Source organism: Entelurus aequoreus, linkage group LG17 (assembly GCF_033978785.1).
Source record: "Entelurus aequoreus isolate RoL-2023_Sb linkage group LG17, RoL_Eaeq_v1.1, whole genome shotgun sequence".
NCBI classification, from domain to species: Eukaryota; Metazoa; Chordata; class Actinopteri; order Syngnathiformes; family Syngnathidae; genus Entelurus; species Entelurus aequoreus.
In genome coordinates this window covers 933,065-955,037 of record NC_084747.1, presented here as the reverse complement: position 1 = coordinate 955,037, position 21,973 = coordinate 933,065, and the positions used below count along the sequence as shown (strand labels likewise).

General features: G+C 38.8%; 1 protein-coding gene across 1 annotated transcript in view; it reads left to right on the top strand.

The window, feature by feature from the left end:
• The window catches only part of LOC133632130 (protein crumbs homolog 1-like), a 130,772-nt gene that overhangs the window by 60,188 nt on the left and 48,611 nt on the right, over positions 1 to 21,973 (top strand). The window contains exons 4-6 of the mRNA XM_062024371.1: positions 397 to 536; positions 2,101 to 2,286; positions 2,350 to 2,463. Coding sequence (XP_061880355.1) covers positions 397 to 536; positions 2,101 to 2,286; positions 2,350 to 2,463 — 440 coding nt within the window. The remainder of the gene's footprint in view (positions 1 to 396; positions 537 to 2,100; positions 2,287 to 2,349; positions 2,464 to 21,973) is intronic.

Here is a 21,973-nt window from a genome sequence, read left to right as displayed (position 1 = left end):
CAGTTTTTAACGTCCGCACTGTTTTTAGTTTTTATTGTCTGCATTTTAATTTTGCTTTTATTTTCTTTCATGTCACTTTGTTGTAGCACATGTTGTGCTGGGAAGCACTTTGAGTTACAAATAAAGTTGCCTTGCCTTGAAAAACACATACCGTTTTTCTGTTTACCATAATAAATCATAAAAAAAACTGTACATTTTACAGTCAAATTTTGGCGACTAAACTGCCGGTTTTTACTGTAGCAGATACTGTTTTTCCATTTACGGCAATTTATTGTAAAAAAAAGGCAAAGGTAAAGATAAAGTTTTGGTGACCAAGTTGCCAGTTTAATGTTCTTTTTTTAAAAACCTACGTGAAAATGAAAGGCGTAGTTGATTGTTGGTTGTGTCCCTTCTCAGATACGAGTGCGACTGCGAGGGGACGGGCTTTGAAGGCGACCACTGCGAGGAGGACATCCTCGAATGTGCTTCGGATCCCTGCCAGCACGGAGCTTCCTGCTTGGAGGGCATCAAGCAGTACAAGTGCCTCTGCTGGCCAGGTAGACCACCTCAGACATCTTCTTGAAACCATTGAAACATTGTTCAACAGCACACTGCAAAAACATTGACAAATAAAAGCTAAATGGTTACAAAGCTAACATCTCAACATTGATGCCAATAATGGAGGAAATGACCCATTCAATAAATCAGGGGTGCACAAACTTTTTCCATGGACAAATTAAAGGATTTGGTTGTTTTCACATTCAAAATGAATAGAGTATCTACAAATTTTACACAAAACTAGAAAATACAATTTTGTAGAAATTCCTTGTGAATGCTGAAGTGCCAAAGCTCAACTGAAATGCTAACTAGCATGCTGGCCATATAGCGTCAAGTAAGAAATAATATGAGAGAAATAAGCTAAAAAGCTAACATGTTAACAATACTATGTTAACAATAGCATGCTTACAGTTAGCATTATTGAAAAACCAAAATATATAACACTGATGTGTATACTTGCTAAACTAGCCCCAAAAAATTGACCGTGCTATTATTAGCATGATGACATTGGAAAAGTTAGCGTACTTCTAAGATGGCGCCAAAAACAAACGCAAATAGCTAAAATGTTGGCATAAAGCGGCAACATAATATAATTAGCAATGACAAAGGAAAATTTAACATACACGTATCAAAATCAATGATTTTTAGATTTATACCAATGAAATAGGCATAAATGCTAGCATAAAACGTTAGCATGCTCATATACAAGCTGGCATACTTCCAAAATGATGCTAGCTATCAAAATCTGTGATTTGAAGTTCAAACATATACAACTGGCTCAAATACTAGCATTAAACGTTAGCATGCTAACACCAACATGACGACATTGGCAAAGTTGGCTCACTTCTGAGATGGTGCCAAGTATCAAAATCCAATATTTTTTTTTGGTTTTACGAATAAAAAGAGTATAAATGTTAGCATGAAACATTAGCATGCTAATATAGAAAAAGTTAGCATATTTCCAAGATGGCGCCAACAATCAAAATCCATGATTTTTAGGGCTAAACAAACACAAATAGCTAAAAAGCTGACATAAAGCAGTCACATGATAACATTGGCAATGTTAGCGTACTTCTAAGATGACACCAAGTGACCAAGTATCAATGATTTTTAGGTTTATATGAACAAAATAGGCAAACATGCTCGCATAAAATGTTAGCATGCTAATGTAGAGGAAGTTAGCATTCTTCTAAGATGGTGCCAAGTATCACAATGTATCATTTTCTGAGTAAAAAGAGCATAAATGCTAGCATGGAAGGTTAGCATGCTAATATAGAAGAAGTTAGCATTCTTCTAATATGCCGCCAAGTATCACAATGTATCACTTTCTGAGTAAAAAGAGCATAAATGCTAGCATGGAAGGTTAGCATGCTAATATAGAAGAAGTTAGCATTCTTCTAATATGGCGCCAAGTATCACAATGTATCATTTTCTGAGTAAAAAGAGCATAAATGCTAGCATGGAAGGTTAGCATGCTATTATAGAAGAAGTTAGCATGTGGTGCTAACAGGAGAGCAAGTCCAAGACAAATGGACATGAAATAAACGGAGGATGTGGTTTTAGGCTACCTGGGCGACAACTGCCAGGTGGATGAAGACGAGTGTGAACAGGACCCGTGTGAAAATGGCGGCCAATGCTTTGAGCGTTCCGATCTGGCCAACTATGGCGTTCTTCCTGAACTCAGCACGGCCGACTTCACCTACCAAGCAGCGGCGGGATTCATCTGCCACTGCCAACCTGGATTCACAGGTCAGCCAAGACCCCTGTGACCTGGTCCATGGACTAGGCCAGTACTAAAGGTTGTTGTTCCAGGAGAAAACTGCTCGCTGGACGTGGACGAGTGCGTCTCGGCGCCGTGCCGACATGGCGGCAGCTGCCAGGATGGGATCAACTCCTACCAGTGCTGGTGCCCTGATGGCTTCACAGGTAGAACACTCTTACAAAGCAGGGCCGTTAGTACTTTGCCCAACGTCTACTTCATGTCACAAACTTACCATCACCTACTTTTATCACCAATGACAAATATTGAGCTGATCAAAATGTGTTTTGCATATCACCCATCATGCATTGCAGTGGATTCATATTTCAACTATGTATGGTGCTTGGACATGTTTGATCATATCACCCATCATGCATTGCAGTGGATTCATATTTCAACTATGTATGGTGCTTGGACATGTTTGATCATATCACCCATCATGCATTGCAGTGGATTCCTATGTCAACTATGTATGGTGCTTGGACATGTTTGATCATATCACCCATCATGCATTGCAGTGGATTCCTATGTCAACTATGTATGGTGCTTGGACATGTTTGATCATATCACCCATCATTAGGGATGTCCGATAATATTGGCCTGCCGATATTATCGGCCGATAAATGCATTAAAATGTAATATCGGAAATTATCGGTATCGGTTTTTTTATTATCTGTATCGTTTTTTTGTTTGTTTGTTTGTTTTATTTTTATTAAATCAACATAAAAAACACAAGATACACTTACAATTAGTGCACCAACCCAAAAAACCTCCCTCCCCCATTTCTTTCTGTTATTAATATTCTGCTTCCTACATGATATATCAATATATATCAATACAGTCTGCACGGGATACAGTCCGTAAGCACACATGATTGTGCGTGCTGCTGCTCCACTAATAGTACTAACCTTTAACACTTCATTTTACTCATTTTCATTCATTACTAGTTTCTATGTAACTGTTTTTATATTGTTTTACTTTCTTTTTTATTCAAGAAAATGTTTGTAATTTAGTTATCTAAGTTTTTATTTATTTTTTAAAAAGTACCTTATCTTCACCATACCTGGTTGTCCAAATTAGGCATAATAATGTGTTAATTCCACGACTGCATATATCGGTTGATATCGGTATCGGTTGATATCGGTATCGGTAATTAAAGAGTTGGACAATATCGGAATATCGGATATCGGCAAAAAGCCATTATCGGACATCCCTACCCATCATGCATTGCAGTGGATTCCTATGTCAACTATGTATGGTGCTTGGACATGTTTGATGGTTGCGTAAGAAAAGGAGAGACAGATGATATGTTTCTGGCCATTAAGGAATTTCTGACTACTTTTCATGTCCAGGCCCGTCTTTTTGTCATTTGGAAGGACTTTACTGGTTACGGCCCACGTAGTTGCCATCTTACCCGAGAGGATATCAAAAAGATATAAGTTGAAAAGGGAATAGGGGAAGCTAACTTGCTAACAAGAGACACAGACTTACAGCAGACAAGTGCAAAGGCAATAAAAGCCGCCATATGTTCATCTTGGGTATTAAATGTTCATGTTGGGTATTAAATGTTCATGTTGGGTAGTAAATGTTCATGTTGGGTATTAAATGTTCATCTTGGGTATTAAATGGCTAAGAAATGGTTGAAGGTGAGGAGCTTATTGCAAAGCTGCTTACAAGTCTGTTGCAAATCTGACGGAAAACAAAAGGACAACACATGATGTGCAGATAACAACTCAATTGTTGTGTTGTCCTTCTGTGCTGCCAATACAAGGTATTATTATTTCAGTGCTGCCAATACAAGGTATTATTATTTCAGTGCTGCCAATACAAGGTATTATTATTTCAGTGCTGCCAATACAAGGTATTATTATTCCAGTGCTGCCAATACAAGGTATTATTATTTCAGTGCTGCCAATACAAGGTATTATTATTTCAGTGCTGCCAATACAAGGTATTATTATTTCAGTGCTGCCAATACAAGGTATTATTTTTTCAGTGCTGCCAATACAAGGTATTATTATTTCAGTGCTGCCAATACAAGGTATTATTATTTCAGTGCTGCCAATACAAGGTATTATTATTTCAGTGCTGCCAATACAAGGTATTATTATGTCAGTGCTGCCAATACAATGTGTTATTATTTCAGTGCTGCCAATACAAGGTATTATTATTTCAGTGCTGCCAATACAAGGTATTATTATTTCAGTGCTGCCAATACAAGGTATTATTATGTCAGTGCTGCCAATACAAGGTGTTATTATTTCAGTGCTGCCAATACAAGGTATTATTATTTCAGTGCTGCCAATACAAGGTATTATTATGTCAGTGCTGCCAATACAAGGTATTATTATGTCAGTGCTGCCAATACAAGGTATTATTATTTCAGTGCTGCCAATACAAGGTATTATTATTTCAGTGCTGCCAATACAAGGTATTATTATTTCAGTGCTGCCAATACAAGGTATTATTATGTCAGTGCTGCCAATACAAGGTATTATTATGTCAGTGCTGCCTCTTGTAGTTTGAAAGACAAGCCAAAGCTGAGTGGATGAAGAACATAATAATGCAGAGGTGGTCACCACATGAGCTCTGAAAAGCAACGTGAAGTGAAGTGAATTATATTTATATAGCGCTTTTCTCTAGTGACTCAAAGCGCTTTACATAGTGAAAGCCAACATGTGAGTTCCATTGAAAGCAGTGTGGGTGTCACTGGGAGCTCAAGTGTCTTGCTCAAGGACACAACGGCAGTGACTGGGATGGCGGAAGCGGGGATCGAACCTGGAACCTTCAAGTTGCTGGCGCAGCCACTCTACCAACCGAGCTATGTCGCCCCGAAGGACTGCTTTGACTCCCAGGACACAGTTTTTTTCCCAAATGAGATAACAAAATCCAGGTGAAAAATGTGCGATATCCATTGATAAATAATCCCAGTTGCATAATAATGCAGAGCACAATTCCATCTGAGGGGTAACTATTCCATCTGAGGGGTAACTATTCCATCTGAGGGGTAACTATTCCATCTGAGGGGTAACTAATCCATCACATTCCCATTCCTGGGCTAACTATTCCATCTGAGGGGTAACTATTCCATCTGAGGGGTAACTAATCCATCACATTCCCATTCCTGGGCTAACTATTCCATCTGAGGGGTAACTAATCCATCACATTCCCATTCCTGGGCTAACTATTCCATCTGATTCCCATTCCTGGGTAACTAATCCATCTGAGGGGGTAACTAATCCATCACATTCCCATTCCTGGGGTAACTATTCCATCTGATTCCCATTCCTGGGGTAACTATTCCATCACATTCCCATTCCTGGGGTAACTATTCCATCACATTCCCATTCCTGGGGTAACTATTCCATCTGATTCCCAGTCCTGGGGTAACTATTCCATCACATTCCCATTCCTGGGGTAACTATTCCATCACATTCCCATTCCTGGGGTAACTATTCCATCACATTCCATTCCTGGGGTAACTATTCCATCACATTCCCATTCCTGGGGTAACTATTCCATCTGATTCCCATTCCTGGGGTAACTATTCCATCTGATTCCCATTCCTGGGGTAACTATTCCATCTGATTCCCAGTCCTGGGGTAACTATTCCATCACATTCCCATTCCTGGGGTAACTATTCCATCACATTCCCCATTCCTGGGGTAACTATTCCATCACATTCCCATTCCTGGGGTAACTGTTCCATCACATTCCCATTCCTGGGGTAACTATTCCATCACATTCCCATTCCTGGGGTAACTATTCCATCTGATTCCCATTCCTGGGGTAACTATTCCATCACATTCCCATTCTGGGGTAACTATTCCATCACATTCCCATTCCTGGGGTAACTATTCCATCACATTCCCATTCCTGGGGTAACGAACGAGATTTCTCTATAGAATTTCCTCTCTGGTCAACAAAAGCACCATGAAGATTCTAGCGGGAACTCTCGTTCAACCCTTTTTCCATTACGCATGCACCTCCTGGTACCCTAGCACCTCCAAAACCCTCAAATCTAAACTCCAAACATCCCAGAACGAGCTAGTCAGATTACTTCTAGACCTCCACCCCAGATCCCACCTCACTCCTACCCACTTCTCCAAAGTGGGCTGGCTCAAGGTGGAGGGACAGAGTTAAACAACTTGCACTGAGCCTAGTCTATAAAATCCACTACACCTCCCTGATACCGAAGTACATGTCAAACTACTTCCTTAACGTAAATGACCGCCATAACCACAACACCAGGGGGAGCTCCACTAACCACGTTAAACCCAGATTCCGAACTAACAAAGGTCTTAACTCATTCTCTTTCTATGCCACATCAATGTGGAATGCGCTCCCAACAGGTATAAAAGAAAGGGCATCTCTATCCTCCTTCAAAACCGCAATAAAAGTACACCTCCAGGCAGCTACAACCCTAAACTAACACCCTCCCCGGATTGTTAATAATCAAATGTAAACAATCAAATGCAGATACTTTTTCTTATGCCTTCTGATCTCTCTCTCTCTCTCTCTCTCTCTCTCTCTCTCTCTCTCTCTCTCTCTCTCTCTCTCTCTCTCTCTCTCTCTCTCTCTCTCTCTCTCTCTCTCTCTCTCTCTCTCTCGCTCTCTATGTCCACTACTTGCTGTCCATATCCTACCAAGTCAGACCTACACTGTTCCAATGTCCATTTCTTTGTTCTCAATTGTTGATGACTGATGATAACAACCAAACCTAACACCCCCCCTCCCCCCCTCCCCCACACATTGTAAATAATGTAAATAATTAATGTGATTATCTTGTGTGATGACTGTATTATGATGATAGTATATATGATAGTATATATCTGTATCATGAATCAATTTAAGTGGACCCCGACTTAAACAAGTTGAAAAACTTATTGGGGTGTTACCATTTAGTGGTCAATTGTACGGAATATGTACTTCACTGTGCAACCTACTAATACAAGTCTCAATCAATCAATCAATCAAAAACTATTCCATCACATTCCCATTCCTGGGGTAACTATTCCATTCAGAATAGATTCTCCATTCAAACCCATCCTCACAATTTATTATTTGGGATAATAATTACAGTAAAAGTTGTTCAAAACAGGTGACAGGTTGGAAAAACTCCTTCTATATACATGATATATGCTTTTAGACCCCCCTGGTCTAGGGTATATTTATCTACCCTTATATACATGATATATGCTTTTAGACCCCCCTGGTCTAGGGTATATTTATCTACCCTTATATACATGATATATGCTTTTAGACCCCCCTGGTCTAGGGTATATTTATCTACCCTTATATACATGATATATGCTTTTAGACCCCCCTGGTCTAGGGTATATTTATCTACCCTTATATACATGATATATGCTTTTAGACCCCCCTGGTCTAGGGTATATTATCTACCCTTATATACACGATATATGCTTTTAGACCCCCCTGGTCTAGGGTATATTTATCTACCCTTATATACATGATATATGCTTTTTAGACCCCCCTGGTCTAGGGTATATTTATCTACCCTTATATACATGATATATGCTTTTAGACCCCCCTGGTCTAGGGTATATTTATCTACCCTTATATACATGATATATGCTTTTAGACCCCCCTGGTCTAGGGTATATTTATCTACCCTTATATACATGATATATGCTTTTAGACCCCCCTGGTCTAGGGTATATTTATCTACCCTTATATACATGATATATGCTTTTAGACCCCCCTGGTCTAGGGTAAATTTATCTACCCTTATATACATGATATATGCTTTTAGACCCCCCTGGTCTAGGGTATATTTATCTACCCTTATATACATGATATATGCTTTTAGACCCCCCTGGTCTAGGGTATATTTATCTACCCTTATATACATGATATATGCTTTTAGACCCCCCTGGTCTAGGGTATATTATCTACCCCTTATATACACGATATATGCTTTTAGACCCCCCTGGTCTAGGGTATATTTATCTACCCTTATATACATGATATATGCTTTTAGACCCCCCTGGTCTAGGGTATATTTATCTACCCTTATATACATGATATATGCTTTTAGACCCCCCTGGTCTAGGGTATATTTATCTACCCTTATATACATGATATATGCTTTTAGACCCCCCTGGTCTAGGGTATATTTATCTACCCTTATATACATGATATATGCTTTTAGACCCCCCTGGTCTAGGGTATATTTATCTACCCTTATATACATGATATATGCTTTTAGACCCCCCTGGTCTAGGGTAAATTTATTTACCCTTATATACATGATATATGCTTTTAGACCCCCCTGGTCTAGGGTATATTTATCTACCCTTATATACATGATATATGCTTTTAGACCCCCCTGGTCTAGGGTATATTTATCTACCCTTATATACATGATATATGCTTTTAGACCCCCCTGGTCTAGGGTATATTATCTACCCTTATATACACGATATATGCTTTTAGACCCCCCTGGTCTAGGGTATATTTATCTACCCTTATATACATGATATATGCTTTTAGACCCCCCTGGTCTAGGGTATATTTATCTACCCTTATATACATGATATATGCTTTTAGACCCCCCTGGTCTAGGGTATATTTATCTACCCTTATATACATGATATATGCTTTTAGACCCCCCTGGTCTAGGGTATATTTATCTACCCTTATATACATGATATATGCTTTTAGACCCCCCTGGTCTAGGGTATATTTATCTACCCTTATATACATGATATATGCTTTTAGACCCCCCTGGTCTAGGGTATATTTATCTACCCTTATATACATGATATATGCTTTTAGACCCCCCTGGTCTAGGGTATATTATCTACCCTTATATACACGATATATGCTTTTAGACCCCCCTGGTCTAGGGTATATTTATCTACCCTTATATACATGATATATGCTTTTAGACCCCCCTGGTCTAGGGTATATTTATCTACCCTTATATACATGATATATGCTTTTAGACCCCCCTGGTCTAGGGTATATTTATCTACCCTTATATACATGATATATGCTTTTAGACCCCCCTGGTCTAGGGTATATTTATCTACCCTTATATACATGATATATGCTTTTAGACCCCCCTGGTCTAGGGTATATTTATCTACCCTTATATACATGATATATGCTTTTAGACCCCCCTGGTCTAGGGTATATTTATCTACCCTTATATACATGATATATGCTTTTAGACCCCCCTGGTCTAGGGTATATTTATCTACCCTTATATACATGATATATGCTTTTAGACCCCCCTGGTCTAGGGTATATTTATCTACCCTTATATACATGATATATGCTTTTAGACCCCCCTGGTCTAGGGTATATTTATCTACCCTTATATACATGATATATGCTTTTAGACCCCCCTGGTCTAGGGTAAATTTATTTACCCTTATATACATGATATATGCTTTTAGACCCCCCTGGTCTAGGGTATATTTATCTACCCTTATATACATGATATATGCTTTTAGACCCCCCTGGTCTAGGGTATATTTATCTACCCTTATATACATGATATATGCTTTTAGACCCCCCTGGTCTAGGGTATATTTATCTACCCTTATATACATGATATATGCTTTTAGACCCCCCTGGTCTAGGGTATATTATCTACCCTTATATACACGATATATGCTTTTAGACCCCCCTGGTCTAGGGTATATTTATCTACCCTTATATACACGATATATGCTTTTAGACCCCCCTGGTCTAGGGTATATTTATCTACCCTTATATACATGATATATGCTTTTAGACCCCCCTGGTCTAGGGTATATTTATCTACCCTTATATACATGATATATGCTTTTAGACCCCCCTGGTCTAGGGTATATTTATCTACCCTTATATACATGATATATGCTTTTAGACCCCCCTGGTCTAGGGTATATTTATCTACCCTTATATACATGATATATGCTTTTAGACCCCCCTGGTCTAGGGTATATTTATCTACCCTTATATACATGATATATGCTTTTAGACCCCCCTGGTCTAGGGTATATTTATCTACCCTTATATACATGATATATGCTTTTAGACCCCCCTGGTCTAGGGTATATTTATCTACCCTTATATACATGATATATGCTTTTAGACCCCCCTGGTCTAGGGTATATTTATCTACCCTTATATACATGATATATGCTTTTAGACCCCCCTGGTCTAGGGTATATTTATCTACCCTTATATACATGATATATGCTTTTAGACCCCCCTGGTCTAGGGTATATTTATCTACCCTTATATACATGATATATGCTTTTAGACCCCCCTGGTCTAGGGTATATTTATCTACCCTTATATACATGATATATGCTTTTAGACCCCCCTGGTCTAGGGTATATTTATCTACCCTTATATACATGATATATGCTTTTTAGACCCCCCTGGTCTAGGGTATATTTATCTACCCTTATATACATGATATATGCTTTTAGACCCCCCTGGTCTAGGGTAAATTTATTTACCCTTATATACATGATATATGCTTTTAGACCCCCCTGGTCTAGGGTATATTATCTACCCTTATATACATGATATATGCTTTTAGACCCCCCTGGTCTAGGGTATATTTATCTACCCTTATATACATGATATATGCTTTTAGACCCCCCTGGTCTAGGGTATATTTATCTACCCTTATATACATGATATATGCTTTTAGACCCCCCTGGTCTAGGGTATATTTATCTACCCTTATATACATGATATATGCTTTTAGACCCCCCTGGTCTAGGGTATATTTATCTACCCTTATATACATGATATATGCTTTTAGATCCCCCTGGTCTAGGGTATATTTATCTACCCTTATATACATGATATATGCTTTTAGACCCCCCTGGTCTAGGGTATATTTATCTACCCTTATATACATGATATATGCTTTTAGACCCCCCTGGTCTAGGGTATATTTATCTACCCTTATATACATGATATATGCTTTTAGACCCCCCTGGTCTAGGGTAAATTTATTTACCCTTATATACATGATATATGCTTTTAGACCCCCCTGGTCTAGGGTATATTTATCTACCCTTATATACATGATATATGCTTTTAGACCACCCTGGTCTAGGGTATATTTATCTACCTTTATATACATGATATATGCTTTTAGACCCCCCTGGTCTAGGGTATATTTATCTACCCTTATATACATGATATATGCTTTTAGACCCCCCTGGTCTAGGGTATATTTATCTACCCTTATATACATGATATATGCTTTTAGACCCCCCTGGTCTAGGGTATATTTATCTACCCTTATATACATGATATATGCTTTTAGACCCCCCTGGTCTAGGGTATATTTATCTACCCTTATATACATGATATATGCTTTTAGACCCCCCTGGTCTAGGGTATATTTATCTACCCTTATATACATGATATATGCTTTTAGACCCCCCTGGTCTAGGGTATATTTATCTACCCTTATATACATGATATATGCTTTTAGACCCCCCTGGTCTAGGGTATATTTATCTACCCTTATATACATGATATATGCTTTTAGACCCCCCTGGTCTAGGGTATATTTATCTACCCTTATATACATGATATATGCTTTTAGACCCCCCTGGTCTAGGGTATATTTATCTACCCTTATATACATGATACATGCTTTTAGACCCCCCTGGTCTAGGGTGATATTTATCTACCCTTATATACATGATACATGCTTTTAGACCCCCCTGGTCTAGGGTATATTTATCTACCCTTATATACATGATACATGCTTTTAGACCCCCCTGGTCTAGGGTATATTTATCTACCCTTATATACATGATATATGCTTTTAGACCCCCCTGGTCTAGGGTATATTTATCTACCCTTATATACATGATATATGCTTTAGACCCCCCTGGTCTAGGGTATATTTATCTACCCTTATATACATGATATATGCTTTTAGACCCCCCTGGTCTAGGGTATATTTATCTACCCTTATATACATGATATATGCTTTTAGACCCCCCTGGTCTAGGGTATATTTATCTACCCTTATATACATGATATATGCTTTTAGACCCCCCTGGTCTAGGGTATATTTATCTACCCTTATATACATGATATATGCTTTTAGACCCCCCTGGTCTAGGGTATATTTATCTACCTTATATACACGATATATGCTTTTAGACCCCCCTGGTCTAGGGTATATTTATCTACCCTTACATACACGATATATGCTTTTAGACCCCCCTGGTCTAGGGTAAATTTATCTACCCTTATATACATGATATATGCTTTTAGACCCCCCTGGTCTAGAGGTATATTTATCTACCCTTATATACATGATATATGCTTTTAGACCCCCCTGGTCTAGGGTATATTTATCTACCCTTATATACATGATATATGCTTTTAGACCCCCCCTGGTCTAGGGTATATTTATCTACCCTTATATACACGATATATGCTTTTAGACCCCCCTGGTCTAGGGTATATTTATCTACCCTTATATACACGATATATGCTTTTAGACCCCCCTGGTCTAGGGTATATTTATCTACCCTTATATACACGATATATGCTTTTAGACCCCCTGGTCTAGGGTATATTTATCTACCCTTATATACATGATATATGCTTTTAGACCCCCCTGGTCTAGGGTATATTTATCTACCCTTATATACATGATATATGCTTTTAGACCCCCCTGGTCTAGGGTATATTTATCTACCCTTATATACATGATACATGCTTTTAGACCCCCCTGGTCTAGGGTATATTTATCTACCCTTATATACATGATACATGCTTTTAGACCCCCCTGGTCTAGGGTATATTTATCTACCCTTATATACATGATATATGCTTTTAGACCCCCCTGGTCTAGGGTATATTTATCTACCCTTATATACATGATATATGCTTTTAGACCCCCCTGGTCTAGGGTATATTTATCTACCCTTATATACATGATATATGCTTTTAGACCCCCCTGGTCTAGGGTATATTTATCTACCCTTATATACATGATATATGCTTTTAGACCCCCCTGGTCTAGGGTATATTTATCTACCCTTATATACATGATATATGCTTTTAGACCCCCCTGGTCTAGGGTATATTTATCTACCCTTATATACATGATATATGCTTTTAGACCCCCCTGGTCTAGGGTATATTTATCTACCCTTATATACATGATATATGCTTTTAGACCCCCCTGGTCTAGGGTATATTTATCTACCCTTATATACATGATATATGCTTTTAGACCCCCCTGGTCTAGGGTATATTTATCTACCCTTATATACATGATATATGCTTTTAGACCCCCCTGGTCTAGGGTATATTTATCTACCCTTATATACATGATATATGCTTTTAGACCCCCCTGGTCTAGGGTATATTTATCTACCCTTATATACAAGATATATGCTTTTAGACCCCCCTGGTCTAGGGTATATTTATCTACCCTTATATACATGATACATGCTTTTAGACCCCCCTGGTCTAGGGTATATTTATCTACCCTTATATACACGATATATGCTTTTAGACCCCCCTGGTCTAGGGTATATTTATCTACCCTTATATACACGATATATGCTTTTAGACCCCCCTGGTCTAGGGTATATTTATCTACCCTTATATACATGATATATGCTTTTAGACCCCCCTGGTCTAGGGTATATTTATCTACCCTTATATACATGATACATGCTTTTAGACCCCCCCTGGTCTAGGGTATATTTATCTACCCTTATATACATGATATATGCTTTTAGACCCCCCTGGTCTAGGGTATATTTATCTACCCTTATATACATGATATATGCTTTTAGACCCCCCTGGTCTAGGGTATATTTATCTACCCTTATATACATGATATATGCTTTTAGACCCCCCTGGTCTAGGGTATATTTATCTACCCTTATATACATGATATATGCTTTTAGACCCCCCTGGTCTAGGGTATATTTATCTACCCTTATATACATGATATATGCTTTTAGACCCCCCTGGTCTAGGGTATATTTATCTACCCTTATATACATGATACATGCTTTTAGACCCCCCTGGTCTAGGGTATATTTATCTACCCTTATATACATGATACATGCTTTTAGACCCCCCTGGTCTAGGGTATATTTATCTACCCTTATATACATGATATATGCTTTTAGACCCCCCTGGTCTAGGGTATATTTATCTACCCTTATATACATGATATATGCTTTTAGACCCCCTGGTCTAGGTATATTATCTACCCTTATATACATGATATATGCTTTTAGACCCCCCTGGTCTAGGGTATATTTATCTACCCTTATATACATGATATATGCTTTTAGACCCCCCTGGTCTAGGGTATATTTATCTACCCTTATATACATGATATATGCTTTTAGACCCCCCTGGTCTAGGGTATATTTATCTACCCTTATATACATGATATATGCTTTTAGACCCCCCTGGTCTAGGGTATATTTATCTACCCTTATATACATGATATATGCTTTTAGACCCCCCTGGTCTAGGGTATATTTATCTACCCTTATATACATGATATATGCTTTTAGACCCCCCTGGTCTAGGGTATATTTATCTACCCTTATATACATGATATATGCTTTTAGACCCCCCTGGTCTAGGGTATATTTATCTACCCTTATATACACTGATATATGCTTTTAGACCCCCCTGGTCTAGGGTATATTTATCTACCCTTATATACACGATATATGCTTTTAGACCCCCCTGGTCTAGGGTATATTTATCTACCCTTATATACATGATATATGCTTTTAGACCCCCCCTGGTCTAGGGTATATTTATCTACCCTTATATACATGATACATGCTTTTAGACCCCCCTGGTCTAGGGTATATTTATCTACCCTTATATACATGATATATGCTTTTAGACCCCCCTGGTCTAGGGTATATTTATCTACCCTTATATACATGATATATGCTTTTAGACCCCCCTGGTCTAGGGTATATTTATCTACCCTTATATACATGATATATGCTTTTAGACCCCCCTGGTCTAGGGTATATTTATCTACCCTTATATACATGATATATGCTTTTAGACCCCCCTGGTCTAGGGTATATTTATCTACCCTTATATACATGATATATGCTTTTAGACCCCCCTGGTCTAGGGTATATTTATCTACCCTTATATACATGATATATGCTTTTAGACCCCCCTGGTCTAGGGTATATTTATCTACCCTTATATACATGATATATGCTTTTAGACCCCCCTGGTCTAGGGTATATTTATCTACCCTTATATACATGATATATGCTTTTAGACCCCCCTGGTCTAGGGTATATTTATCTACCCTTATATACATGATATATGCTTTTAGACCCCCCTGGTCTAGGGTATAATTATCTACCCTTATATACATGATATATGCTTTTAGACCCCCCTGGTCTAGGGTAAATTTATCTACCCTTATATACATGATATATGCTTTTAGACCCCCCTGGTCTAGGGTATATTTATCTACCCTTATATACATGATATATGCTTTTAGACCACCCTGGTCTAGGGTATATTTATCTACCTTTATATACATGATATATGCTTTTAGACCCCCCTGGTCTAGGGTATATTTATCTACCCTTATATACATGATATATGCTTTTAGACCCCCCTGGTCTAGGGTATATTTATCTACCCTTATATACACGATATATGCTTTTACACCCCCCTGGTCTAGGGTATATTATCTACCCTTATATACATGATATGCTTTTAGACCCCCCTGGTCTAGGGTAAATTTATCTACCCTTATATACATGATATATGCTTTTAGACCCCCCTGGTCTAGGGTATATTTATCTACCCTTATATACATGATATATGCTTTTAGACCCCCCTGGTCTAGGGTATATTATCTACCCTTATATACATGATATATGCTTTTAGACCCCCCTGGTCTAGGGTAAATTTATCTACCCTTATATACATGATATATGCTTTTAGACCCCCCTGGTCTAGGGTAAATTTATCTACCCTTATATACATGATATATGCTTTTAGACCCCCCTGGTCTAGGGTATATTTATCTACCCTTATATACATGATATATGCTTTTAGACCCCCCTGGTCTAGGGTAAATTTATCTACCCTTATATACATGATATATGCTTTTAGACCCCCCTGGTCTAGGGTATATTTATCTACCCTTATATACATGATATATGCTTTTAGACCCCCCTGGTCTAGGGTATATTATCTACCCTTATATACATGATATATGCTTTTAGACCCCCCTGGTCTAGGGTATATTTATCTACCCTTATATACATGATATATGCTTTTAGACCCCCCTGGTCTAGGGTATATTTATCTACCCTTATATACATGATATATGCTTTTAGACCCCCCTGGTCTAGGGTATATTTATCTACCCTTATATACATGATATATGCTTTTAGACCCCCCTGGTCCTAGGGTATAATTATCTACCCTTATATACATGATATATGCTTTTAGACCCCCCTGGTCTAGGGTAAATTTATCTACCCTTATATACATGATATATGCTTTTAGACCCCCCTGGTCTAGGGTATATTTATCTACCCTTATATACATTGATATATGCTTTTAGACCACCCTGGTCTAGGGTATATTTATCTACCTTTATATACATGATATATGCTTTTAGACCCCCCTGGTCTAGGGTATATTTATCTACCCTTATATACATGATATATGCTTTTAGACCCCCCTGGTCTAGGTATATTTATCTACCCTTATATACACGATATATGCTTTTAGACCCCCCTGGTCTAGGGTATATTATCTACCCTTATATACATGATATATGCTTTTAGACCCCCCTGGTCTAGGGTAAATTTATCTACCCTTATATACATGATATATGCTTTTAGACCCCCCTGGTCTAGGGTATATTTATCTACCCTTATATACATGATATATGCTTTTAGACCCCCCTGGTCTAGGGTATATTATCTACCCTTATATACATGATATATGCTTTTAGACCCCCCTGGTCTAGGGTAAATTTATCTACCCTTATATACATGATATATGCTTTTAGACCCCCCTGGTCTAGGGTAAATTTATCTACCCTTATATACATGATATATGCTTTTAGACCCCCCTGGTCTAGGGTATATTTATCTACCCTTATATACATGATATATGCTTTTAGACCCCCCTGGTCTAGGGTAAATTTATCTACCCTTATATACATGATATATGCTTTTAGACCCCCCTGGTCTAGGGTATATTTATCTACCCTTATATACATGATATATGCTTTTAGACCCCCCTGGTCTAGGGTATATTATCTACCCTTATATACATGATATATGCTTTTAGACCCCCCTGGTCTAGGGTATATTTATCTACCCTTATATACATGATATATGCTTTTAGACCCCCCTGGTCTAGGGTATATTTATCTACCCTTATATACATGATATATGCTTTTAGACCCCCCTGGTCTAGGGTATATTTATCTACCCTTATATACACGATATATGCTTTTAGACCCCCTGGTCTAGGGTATATTTATCTACCCTTATATACATGATATATGCTTTTAGACCCCCCTGGTCTAGGGTATATTTATCTACCCTTACATACATGATATATGCTTTTAGACCCCCTGGTCTAGGGTATATTATCTACCCTTATATACATGATATATGCTTTTAGACCCCCCTGGTCTAGGGTATATTTATCTACCCTTATATACACGATATATGCTTTTAGACCCCCCCTGGTCTAGGGTATATTTATCTACCCTTATATACATGATATATGCTTTTAGACCCCCCTGGTCTAGGGTATATTAATCTACCCTTATATACATGATATATGCTTTTAGACCCCCCTGGTCTAGGGTATATTATCTACCCTTATATACATGATATATGCTTTTAGACCCCCCTGGTCTAGGGTATATTTATCTACCCTTATATACACGATATATGCTTTTAGACCCCCCTGGTCTAGGGTATATTTATCTACCCTTATATACACGATATATGCTTTTAGACCCCCCTGGTCTAGGGTATATTTATCTACCCTTATATACATGATATATGCTTTTAGACCCCCCTGGTCTAGGGTATATTTATCTACCCTTATATACATGATATATGCTTTTAGACGCCCCTGGTCTAGGCTATATTATCTACCCTTATATACATGATATATGCTTTTAGACCCCCCTGGTCTAGGGTATATTTATCTACCCTTATATACATGATATATGCTTTTAGACCCCCCTGGTTTGATTGATTGATTGATTGAGACTTTTATTAGTAGGTTGCACAGTGAAGTACATATTCCGTACAATTGACCACTAAATGGTAACACCCGAATAAGTTTTTCAACTTGTTTAAGTCGGGGTCCACTTAAATTGATTCATGATACAGATATATACTATCAGATATACTATCATCATAATACAGTCATCACACAAGATAATCACATTGAATTATTTACATTATTTACAATCAGGAGTGTGGAGGGGGGGTGGGGTGGGGGTGGTGGGGATATGGACATCAAGTAGTGGACATAGAGAGAGAGAGAGAGAGAGAGAGAGAGAGAGAGAGAGAGAGAGCGAGAGAGAGAGAGAGAGAGAGAGAGAGAGAGAGAGAGGAGAGAGAGAGAGAGAGAGAGAGAGAGAGAGAGAGAGATCAGAAGGCATAAGAAAAAGTATCTGCATTTGATTGTTTACATTTGATTATTAGCAATCCGGGGGAGGGTGTTAGTTTAGGGTTGTAGCTGCCTGGAGGTGAACTTTTATTGCGGTTTTGAAGGAGGATAGAGATGCCCTTTCTTTTATACCTGTTGGGAGCGCATTCCACATTGATGTGGCATAGAAAGAGAATGAGTTAAGACCTTTGTTAGTTCGGAATCTGGGTTTAACGTGGTTAGTGGAGCACCCCCTGGTGTTGTGGTTATGGCGGTCATTTACGTTAAGGAAGTAGTTTGACATGTACTTCGGTATCAGGGAGGTGTAGCGGATTTTATAGACTAGGCTCAGTGCAAGTTGTTTAACTCTGTCCTCCACCTTGAGCCAGCCCACTTTAGAGAAGTGGGTTGGAGTGAGGTGGGATCTGGGGTGGAGGTCTAGAAGTAACCTGACTAGCTTGTTCTGAGATGTTTGGAGTTTAGATTTGAGGGTTTTGGAGGTGCTAGGGTACCAGAGGTGCATGCGTAATCGAAAAAGGGTTGAACGAGAGTTCCCGCCAGAATCCTCAAGGTGCTTTTGTTGACCAGAGAGGAAATTCTGTAGAGAAATCTCGTTCGTTGGTTAACCTTTTTGATTACCTTGGTTGCCATTTTATCACAGGAAAGGTTAGCCTCTAGAATGGAACCTAGGTAGGTGACCTCATCTTTCCTGGTGATGACACTGTCACCTACTTTTATGGTGAAGTCATTGACTCTCTTAAGTTTGGTCTAGGGTATATTTATCTACCCTTACATACATGATGTGTGCTTTTAGACCCCCCCTGGTCTAGGGTATATTTATCTACCCTTATATACATGATATATGCTTTTAGACCCCCCTGGTCTAGGGTATATTATCTACCGGTTTCATAATACACCTTACGGTGCAACCTGGACACATCATCAGTGATTCTCCCGGGGTCATAGGGTGTTTCGGGTCTTAATCAAACACCCTCTCCCGGGCGACCCAGCCGAGGGTGATCAGTCCCTCGACTAGTGTCCAGGTAGCGCTCCACGCCACGCGTCCCCCCTCCGACGGTCTGCCCCGGGGTTGTCCCGGTGGTGCTTGGAGGTTCCAGGCACTGTGGGGAATGTCCGGGCCTGGGTCCTCCTCCGTCTCATCAGGGCCGTACAAGGTACTGGCCCCTGTGCGTTGCACCACGGGTTTCCTCAGGCAGCCTATCTTGATCTTATGTGTCTTCAGGGTTTTTCGCAGCGTTATATGGGTGCTCCCTTGCGGGAGCTGCAGCTTGGGATGCTACCCCTCCCTGCCCCGGTTGCCGTCTTTCCGGGCTGTTTATATACTAGATATATGCTTTTAGACCCCCCTGGTCTAGGGTATATTTATCTACCCTTATATACATGATATATGCTTTTAGACCCCCCTGGTCTAGGGTATATTATCTAACCCTTATATACATGATATATGCTTTTAGACCCCCCTGGTCTAGGGTATATTTATCTACCCTTATATACATGATATATGCTTTTAGACCCCCCTGGTCTAGGGTATATTATCTACCCTTATATACATGATATATGCTTTTAGACCCCCCTGGTCTAGGTATATTTATCTACCCCTTATATACATGATATATGCTTTTAGACCCCCCTGGTCTAGGGTATATTTATCTACCCTTATATACACGATATATGCTTTTAGACCCCCCTGGTCTAGGGTATATTTATCTACCCTTATATACATGATATATGCTTTTAGACCCCCCTGGTCTAGGGTATATTTATCTACCCTTATCATACACTGATATATGCTTTTAGACCCCCTGGTCTAGGGTATATTTATCTACCCTTATATACATGATATATGCTTTTAGACCCCCCTGGTCTAGGGTATATTTATCTACCCTTACATACATGATATATGCTTTTAGACCCCCCTGGTCTAGGGTATATTTATCTACCCTTACATACATGATATATGCTTTTAGACCCCCCTGGTCTAGGGTATATTTATCTACCCTTACATACATGATATATGCTTTTAGACCCCCCTGGTCTAGGGTATATTTATCTACCCTTATATACATGATATATGCTTTTAGACCCCCCTGGTCTAGGGTATATTTATCTACCCTTACATACATGATATATGCTTTTAGACCCCCCTGGTCTAGGGTATATTTATCTACCCTTACATACATGATATATGCTTTTAGACCCCCCTGGTCTAGGGTATATTTATCTACCCTTATATACATGATATATGCTTTTAGACCCCCCTGGTCTAGGGTATATTTATCTACCCTTATATACATGATATATGCTTTTAGACCCCCCTGGTCTAGGGTATATTTATCTACCCTTATATACATGATATATGCTTTTAGACCCCCCTGGTCTAGGGTATATTTATCTACCCTTATATACATGATATATGCTTTTAGACCCCCCTGGTCTAGGGTATATTTATCTACCCTTATATACATGATATATGCTTTTAGACCCCCCTGGTCTAGGGTATATTTATCTACCCTTATATACATGATATATGCTTTTAGACCCCCCTGGTCTAGGGTATATTTATCTACCCTTATATACATGATATATGCTTTTAGACCCCCCCTGGTCTAGGGTATATTTATCTACCTTATATACATGATATATGCTTTTAGACCCCCCTGGTCTAGGGTATATTTATCTACCCTTATATACACGATATATGCTTTTAGACCCCCCTGGTCTAAGGGTATATTTATCTACCCTTATATACACGATATATGCTTTTAGACCCCCCTGGTCTAGGGTATATTTATCTAGCCCTTATTTACATGATATATGCTTTTAGACCCCCTGGTCTAGGGTATATTTATCTACCCTTATATACATGATATATGCTTTTAGACCCCCCTGGTCTAGGGTATATTTATCTACCCTTATATACATGATATATGCTTTTTAGACCCCCCTGGTCTAGGGTATATTTATCTACCCTTAATCGTCAAACATTTT